General features: G+C 31.5%; 2 protein-coding genes across 2 annotated transcripts; one reads left to right on the forward strand and one right to left on the reverse strand.

Annotated features, from left to right (window-relative positions):
- The first annotated feature begins 2,622 nt into the window (after positions 1 to 2,622).
- On the forward strand, positions 2,623 to 3,806 carry LOC107362386 (MEF2 transcription factor homolog). The gene is made up of 3 exons (XM_015929437.3): positions 2,623 to 3,024; positions 3,370 to 3,573; positions 3,659 to 3,806. Exons 1-3 carry the CDS (start codon positions 2,971 to 2,973, stop codon positions 3,728 to 3,730), a joined length of 330 nt encoding a protein of 109 aa, XP_015784923.1. The 5' UTR covers positions 2,623 to 2,970; the 3' UTR covers positions 3,731 to 3,806.
- Positions 3,807 to 6,765: 2,959 nt separating this feature from the next.
- LOC107362385 (uncharacterized) lies at positions 6,766 to 7,672 on the reverse strand. Its single transcript, XM_089270238.1, has 2 exons — positions 7,514 to 7,672; positions 6,766 to 7,436 (listed from the first exon to the last, which is right to left on the reverse strand). Exons 1-2 carry the CDS (start codon positions 7,569 to 7,571, stop codon positions 6,838 to 6,840), a joined length of 657 nt encoding a protein of 218 aa, XP_089126364.1. The 5' UTR covers positions 7,572 to 7,672; the 3' UTR covers positions 6,766 to 6,837.
- Positions 7,673 to 9,271: the final 1,599 nt, after the last annotated feature.

A 9,271-nucleotide genomic window follows, 5' to 3' on the forward strand; every position in this document is an offset into this window, starting at 1 on the left:
CTATTTAAGAACATTCAATTAATTAAATACCTATTCAAATAATTTCATATATGCATTTAATTATAATTATAAATAACTTTCTAGTGCGTCTAAACTAGGGATTGAACGTGAAACAATAGACCAATATAATACTGAAGATTGGAAGACGATCTAACCAAAAGTGCCAAAAATTGAATTTATTTTTAAAACAGGATCGGGATAACAATTTATGCCAGTTTCTATCGAATCATTACCATTGTAACTGTACTATTAATGGTTTTATTGGCGCCAGTGATGTGGAAGGTAACGAAAGTGATGATGTGATAGCTAAATCTCTAATAAAATTGTGTAAAATAAAATAAAAATAGCAAGTGTTAAGCAAGTAAATATAATATAATAGTTACACTGCTGAAATTATATATTAATTTCATAATAAATTTCAGTTTATACAAGGGAATGAAATATTTTTTCATAAATGTTGCTCAGAAATGTTCACTGGAACTGAAAATAGTCACGATTAAATGTACAATCAATTTACATTAAAAAGAGCAAGATTGTTAATAAGTTTACTTCGTTGTCCAAAAAAACTCACTTGTCGGTCTGAATGAAAAAATTGGCACTAAAATGGTGAATATTTATTAATCAGATCTGAAGATTATTTAGTTTTCTTTTCATCTTCATGGACAGTCTTCAGGTTCATCATTTTCAAATTATCTACAGGTTGATCAATTCAGCGAGTAAACAACGCTATAACGGCAATTTTAAAAGCAAGCTTGAGCTGTAAGTCCCTTAATCATTTGCCAGCATAAGAGATGTTTTGTCAATCTCTGCATCATAACTCCCAAGAAATGGTCAATCCATTTTATATTTTGAATATTGCTGGGATTTTCATTTCAAATCTATTTTAAATTAATATAACGATTATTGGACAGTTATTGAAAAGTGGCATGAAACTACAAATGACCGAATAATCGGCAACAAATATTTTGTATTTTAATATTCTATCGAACTCTTTGCCCGTTGTTTATTGATTGTACAAAATGCTCTACAATAATCTTACATACTCCTGATACTAAATATCATTTGATATTCTCACATATTCTGGTTTTTTCTTGTTTCAATAAATACTTCTCAAATGTATTGAAGACTGCAATTTGTATTGAATTAAAGTGAGAATAGAAATGGAAACTTTCTGATCTTCTTCCCGTCATCTATCGATGAAAAAAGCAACTTTATTTGAATCAACAAAAGTAACCGGTTGATTTGTGATTGCCGCCAACACAACATAATTAAATGTCTAAAATTATTAATTGTTGAAAAAACTTCCAAGAGAGAAGTGAGATCATGAAATCTTTCATTGACTGTTCGACTCGTCTTAAACTTGTCTCGATCAAAAGTTAAAAATCATGTTATAAATTTCAAGTCTTAGCGGTTAAAATTCAGAACTCAGCAAATAACCGATTACTAGTAATTGTAGAATGAGTAATCATGACCATTTTCCCGAAAATAACGGAATAATGCCAATTATCTAGTCGCTTTGGTTTCGACTGGTCAAGTATCTAGAAACAAAACATTGTAAGTGATTAATTTCAAGAAAAGAATATCAAACATTTAGATTTATTGAAACACTAAGTAAAACTTTTAGTTATTGAAATTCAATAATTGAATATCTAGATTGTGCGAGTTATTCATTAAAACAGCCATTCATGAACCGATAGTTACTAGAGCCGATGAACTAACCGGTTAAAAATACTTGAAACAAGTGTAGTTTTATTTTCATTCTCACAGGTTAGCAAAAAGTCACGCTTTTACGCGTATGCCATTACAGCAGAGTAATACTGTAATCCTCTGTAAATTTTAGAGGTCTGAGCTCAAGGCCCAGTTCGGCATAAAGGAATGGTAACACAAGAACTTTCTGAACACAAGAGGGCGCTTCAATCCTGGTTTTCTGGTTAACTTGTCCTGGTTAAATTTTTAAATCTCTGTGAAAAAAATAATTAAATAATTAAGTAAATAATTTAAAATTAATTAAAACTGTCAAAATGCATGATTAGGTGGAGTGCTTAAAGCTCACCCTGTTACGACTTCCTTAAGAATCAATAAATAACTTGTCCATTCAATGTCTTCATCATTGAAAGAGAGAGTAAGTGATTAAAAGAAAAGGCGAAATGGTGAAATGACGATGAAGGAATGGCCAAAGTTAGCGATAACTTTTTCTTCCCATTTTGTCCTGTTTACCTTTTATTTATTGTTATCCCTTGTTAGGACGGACTCTAAGACGGACTCAAGAGTGAACCCTAAAAAAGTCCATTCATTGACCATTATTTATTCGGCCTATTAGTTATTTTAAAGCTATTAACTATTATTGGTAAAAAAAGGATGAAACTGATGAAGATGAGACTAAATGTTTGAAGTTAAGTTAAGGTATATTGGGAAAAGCTTTTTGTCTTATTACCTTTCAATCCTAAACAGTTTTACCAATTACCAGAGTAAGTTTGTTTCGTTTTGTCCCAAAAAAAGGTGAAAAGGCCGCCATAAAAAAAGGGTTGACGATATTAGGTTCAAGATTGAAGTGAAGATACAATTTCCTACAGAGAGACGCTCATATCGTTATACACGTTATTGCATGTTTTACCTCAATCGCTCTTCATTCCTCTTCCTCTCTCTCTCTTCTTTCACTTTCATCTTTCAACCTCACTCTGTCTATTTTTCTCGCTTGATTCCTCTCTGATCTTGACTCACTCATCGACTTGTTTTCAGCTCCTCTAACTCACTTTGAATCGGTTCTGTGTCTGTTGCTATTCACTTGCTTAGTTGTTACTTGACTTGTTAAACTGTATTTGGATTAACACAAAATTTTTATTTATTTACAGTTTTTACTTATTATAGAGATTTAACCATCACATCATCTCACTGTCATCATCTTCATCATCACCATCATCATCGGCACCAGTATCATCATTAATAAAGTTATATATTGATTACAGAATAATGGGACGCAAAAAAATTCGAATTTCAAGGATTACAGATGAACGTAATCGTCAGGTAAGTTTAGTTTTTTACTGTCACCCGATCAGCCATTTGTCCAATTGTTCAAACTGTGTCTTCAACTCGACAAGGTACAACACCAGATTCTGGAATAGCCTTAGAATTTGGACAGCCTTTGGTCAAGAGTTTAAACATTGATATTGACTTGTTTCCCTTAACCTTTGGTGCATTTGTTACCCTCCAAATATCAATCCATCAACAGTTACCTTCCAACAGTGTTTCAAGTTTTTTGTTTGTTTGCCTTGTCCAGTTTCAACCCTGACCTTTGTACAACCATTTTTTTAGCCTTACTTTTAATACATCGTATCTTTGTTTTGTGATGTACAAAATATACCTTTTCAGGTCACATTTACCAAAAGGAAGTTTGGTTTGATGAAAAAAGCTTATGAGCTTAGTGTATTGTGTGACTGTGAGATCGCTCTCATCATTTTTAATAGCACAAATAAATTATTTCAATATGCCAGCACCGATATGGACAAAGTGCTCCTTAAATATACCGAGTACAATGAGCCCCATGAAAGCCGGACCAACAGCGATATTGAAGAGGTAAGTATCACAATCCTTTTTTTTATTCACCAACTCTGCTCAACTCATGACTAAATTTTTACTTCAATTTGCTTTCTCCACTTAGACTTTGAAAAAAAAAGAAAACAAAAATTCGGCCACGTTATACGAAGGTGTACAATTATTCACAGAATGCTGATGTTGGCGCCTTATTTGTCATTTCATCTTGATTGACTATTCTGTAATTTTTCGACAAATTTATAAAATAAAACACTTGTTGATAAAGAAGAATAAATTGTCCGGTTTTGTGAATTATTGGCTGGAGACGGAAAAAATTTGATGAAAAGAGAGAATGAAAACGAAAAAATTAATTTCTACCGATTAAGCGGTAGATGTTTTTAAATTGATGCTGGAGGGATTTTTGATTAGGAGGGAAAAGTTATGCAGAATATCACATAAACTCACATAGATTTAGATTTAGATTAAAGTCAATCAATTGTAGAAACAATTAATGACAAATTACAATACTAACAAAATGTAAAATGAACAAAATCCCTGAAAAAGTAATTTTATATTGCAATTGAAAGTTGCAGATCTCATCAAAATATCAATAAACTGAGATCAACCTGAAATTTATGATTAGAAGAAATCGATTCAAGGAATGGTGATAGCGCATAAGCTAGCGATGTTTGCTTCAATTTGTCGATAGAGAAAGCTAATTACATTACCATTAGGTTAATGAGAAATGAAATTAAGAGAAATCCTTGTGAACAGTTAGTATTCATTAGTATTTGGCAAAAGTCATGGGTAAAGGTAAAGATGGTGTTAATGGAGTGTTACTAATTTTTACAATTAATTTGTGTCTAGCATCATCAAGTTGATAATGGACTAAGAAGGTCTTGAAAGCTAGAAAGGTTTGAAAGTCTCTTCAAACGATTGGAACAATCGAGTTGAACTGCACAAACTGACTTGAATAGTATCTTCAAGTCTTGTCGACAATTACTATGGACAAAAATATGATTTGAGAGTCGAGCGTATGGACATTGTGGTTTGAATTAGCATAAAAACTGGACATTGAAACAAACACATACGAGCTTATACATTAAACGCTAAACATTTAACCCGTTTAACATAACATATTTCGAGCCAAAACATAAGTAAAGCACAAAAACAATGAAGAAAAAGGTTTTTATTCAAATAAAAGACACAATTAACACATTAGTAACATTTATGCATCAAACTTGTACACAAATGGGCTAAAAACGGGTCCAAATTAATTTCTTTCAAGTTTAAACTTTGGCAAGTTGTAGTGGCATTAAAACTGAGTGCTCTAGTGCGATTAAAAAGTTTCTCTTATCAATAGTTTTCGAGAAAATCGAGTCCAAAGTTGAAACTTCGATTGCCTTTTGCACGTTTGTGGGACCAGATTTTTTCATCAGACTTGATCTAAATTCTGTAAATTTTAATGATCACCCAGACAATGTACTTATTTTTAGAAATAAAATTCTCTGTTTTCTATAAAACAGATCAATTCGATTTTCGTTTAAACCGACCTCTGTCCGTGATCAGAAAAGTTAGAGACATGAAACTCACTATATGTGCATAAAAATTGTTTGTTTAAATTATGGATTGAATATTTTCTTCAAATGATCAACAACTCTCTTGATTTTGGCCATTAACCCAAAAATTTCGAGCCTCGATATTACGAGAATGGCATCATCTATTGTCATCATTCTTCGACTAAACATTAGATTTCGTTATTGACTATAACTTATTGAAATATTAGGCCACTTAAGATTTTACAATAAAAGGTAGAGCCTTTTATTACTTATGTTACCAGATGTGATTCTTGATTTATGAAGTTAAATGGTTAGTCAACCCGAATCTTATCTGTCAGAAATATATTCAGTATTTCTTGAATTAGCTCAGCTTTTCTTCGATATTAAGTCGTATTATATTAAAACTCATAATAAAATCTAATGTTTAGTCGAAGAATGATAATAATAGATGATGCTATTCTCGAAATATCGAGGCTCGAAATTTTTGGGTTAATGGCCAAAATCAAGAGAACTATTGATTATTTGAAAAAAATATTCAATCCATAATTTAAACAAACAATTTTTATGCACATATAGTGAGTTTCATGTCTCTAACTTTTCTGATCACGGACAGAGGTCGGTTTAAACGAAAATCGAATTGATCTGTTTTATAGAAAACAGAGAATTTTATTTCTAAAAATAAGTACATTGTCTGGTTGATCATTAAAATTTACAGAATTGGGATGAAGTTTCATGAAAATATCTGGTGCCACAAATGTACAAAACGCAATCGAAGTTTCAAATTTGGACTCAATTTTCTCGAAAACCATCGATAAGAGAAACCTTATTGTCGCAATAAAAGATCCAGTTTTCATGCCACTACAACTTGCCAAAGTGCAAACTTGAAAGAAGCCAATTTTTACCCGCTTTTAGCCCATTTGTGTACAAGTTTGATGCATAAACATTACAAATGTGTTAATTGTGTCTTTTAAAAAGAGTAAAAACCTTTTTCTTCATTGTTTTTGTGCTTTACTTATGTTTTGACCCAAAATAAGTCATGATAAACATGTTAAATATTCAGAGTTCAATGTATAAGCTCTCAAGATTTGAAATTCCAGTTTTTATGCTATTACAAACCCAAAAAGTCCATACTCTCGGCTCTAAAAGCATGTCTTTGTCCATAGTTCTTGTCGAAAAACTTGAAAATACTTATGAGTCAGTTTGTGCAGTGCAGCTCGATTGTTTCAATTTTTTGAAGAGACTTTCTAAAAGTCCATACTCTTCATACGAAATAGATTCAATAATGACTTTAAATTTGTCATTTTACTTCATAATTTTAGTGAAGAAGATGTTCAAGTTAATAACACAATGTTTCATTCGTTGTTTGCTAAACTAATGACTAGCTTTCATGACTTTCATTTTTGTGCAAGATCAACCAAAGCTCAAATTAATTTCGTTATTACTGTTTTACAGACAGAAATCAAATAAAGTTTATGAAAATTGATCCAATTGAAATTAGGTTTGCTTAGATTTGAACTCTTCGAGTCCCTAAATCTTATTGATCTCAATATTTGAAGATCTCTTTTGAAACCATGAGTGCTTCTTAATCGGTTAATGAAACTGATTTTATAATGGTCTTACATTAACATTTGATACCTGACAATAATCAAAATTGTAGTTGGAACCAGAAAAGAAATTTGATTTTAAAGAGTATATTTATTGAATATCACTTTTCAAGACTAGAAATTCATACAATTGTTGAATTAGATCATTTTTTGATGTTGTTACATAATCGAAGGTTGAAAAGACCACATTTAGACTTGAACAATTGTCGGTTATCCTTAAGCTCATTGATGACAGTCTTCCAGTCGACATCAGTAGAAGTTGATTCAGCTTTGGTTGATTCAAGGAACTTGACTAAACCATCAACATCACCGGCATGTTGGTACTTCAAGATATCAGTTTTGTGAGCCAAAAGGAAAGAGACTAAAGTTTCTCGTTTAACTGAAGTCAATTTAGTTCCAGGTCCAGTGTTTCTCACAGCCCAAGCAACGAGAGATGGAAGTCCGTGTTCCTTTTCCTCACTCTGTCCAGTTACTTTCTTCTCAAGAATCTTACCGAAAACAAGAACCCAATGGACTCCTTTAGTACCTGATTCATCAGCATGATCCTTTAAAAACTTGGTAGCACCAATGATGTTGAGTGAGTTGTAGTACTTAAGAAACTCATCTCGATACTTCTCAGTAAACTGATAAAACTTAGCTGCGTCAATCTTAGCTGCTTGACAGTCCTCTTTAGGGTCAGCAGCAGCCCAGAGGAGCAATGGGATTGCTTCAGTAACAGCACCACTGTTAGCGATTTCATCGCCTGAAATGAATGATAAAATAGCGAAATTGAAATGTGAAATCATTATTCAACCTTATAAATTGATTTTCATGGCTTACCTGAGACGATGAAAGCTGGAAGGATGAGGAGTGAAGCAACAACAAGTAAACGCATCATTTTGATGGAGATTGATTTCACGTTGGATTCAACTGTAACTAGACTGGAAACAATTTTATGATAATTTACTCTGGATTTTCATCGCCTTTTATATCATTTTGTAGTTTAAGTCATCGTGAACTTGCTTGTACTTTTATGATTTGACATTGATTTTGATGCGATGCTGACAGATTTATCTCATTGTTTCAATTGTTTTTCCTACCGAATTGGCATTATTTGTCTCACCTGAACATCTCAAATATAAATATCATCAGTTAATTATCAGTATCAATGGTTAATCATATTATTAATTGTGACATTATTGACGATAATTGCTATACTAAATTGAGTCTAACTTTTATATACTCATCCTTTAGCTTCATCTGCCGTTTATTACCTCTAATACATCTTCAGACTAACATTTTCATGTAAAAAAGGATAAAATTGAATTGTTCAACATTCGAAAAGTATAATCCTTGATGATATCGAATTGAAATTTTACCTATTTTTGAATCCAATTCCCAATTAAAAAGAAAGCTGTTCCTAGCTCGTGAAGACGGAACCAGAAATATCTTTAAACTATTATCTTTCAAAGACGGAATTTAAATGCTCTTGACAATTGAATAAAAGCTATAAATAATAATACAAATACAAGTTCTTGTGTTAATGTAATTGAGTTACGAGGTAATCTGATAGAAACAAAATTATGAAATTGAAATTTAATCTCGACATTTCTGAAGCCTATTCAATTAATTAAATACCTATTCATATAGTTTCATATATTCATTTAATTAAATAAGGATTGGATTTGAAACAATAGACCATACCAGACGATACTGAAGATTGGAAGACGATCTAACCAAAAAGTGCCAAAAATTGAATTTATTTTTAAAACAGGATCGGGATAACAATTTATGCCAGTTTCTATCGAATCATTACCATTGTAACTGTACTATTAATGGTTTTATTGGCGCCAATGATGTGGAAGTTAACGAAAGTGATGATGTGATAGCTAAATCTCTAATAAAATTGTGTAAAATAAAATAAAAATAGCAAAGTGTTAAGCAAGTGAATATAATATAATAGTTACACTGCTGAAATTATATATTAATTTCATAATAAATTTCAGTTTATACAAGGAATGAAATATTTTTTCATAAATGTTGCTCAGAAATGTTCACTGGAACTGAAAATAGTTACGATTAAATGTACAATCAATTTACATTAAAAAGAGCAAATTGTTGATAAATACACTTCGTTGTACAAAACACTCAGCCTGAATGAAAAACTGGCACTAAAATGGTTAATATTTATTGATCAGATCTGAAGATTATTTAGTTTTCTTTTCATCTCCATGGAAAGTCTTCAGGTTCAACATCGTCAAATTATCTAATATGTTGATCAATTCAACAAGTAAACGGCAGTTTTAAAAGCAAGCTTGAGCCGTAAGTCTTTCAACTATTATTTGCCAACATGAGAGATGTCAATCTGCTGCATTAAAACTCCCACAAAATGTAATTTGCGATTCTATCGGACTCTTTGCTTTGCCCGTTGTTTATTGATTGTACAAAATGCTCTAAAATACGGTGCACACTCCTGATATTAAATATCATTTGATATTCTCACATATTCTGGTTTTTCTTGTTTCAATAAATGCTTCTTGAAGTTACTGAAGACTCCAATTTGTATTGAATTGAAGTGAGAATAGAAATAGAAACTTT

Source organism: Tetranychus urticae, chromosome 1, assembly GCF_039701765.1.
Source record: "Tetranychus urticae isolate SD_2017Ah chromosome 1, NJAU_TeUrti_SD_1.0, whole genome shotgun sequence".
NCBI classification, from domain to species: Eukaryota; Metazoa; Arthropoda; class Arachnida; order Trombidiformes; family Tetranychidae; genus Tetranychus; species Tetranychus urticae.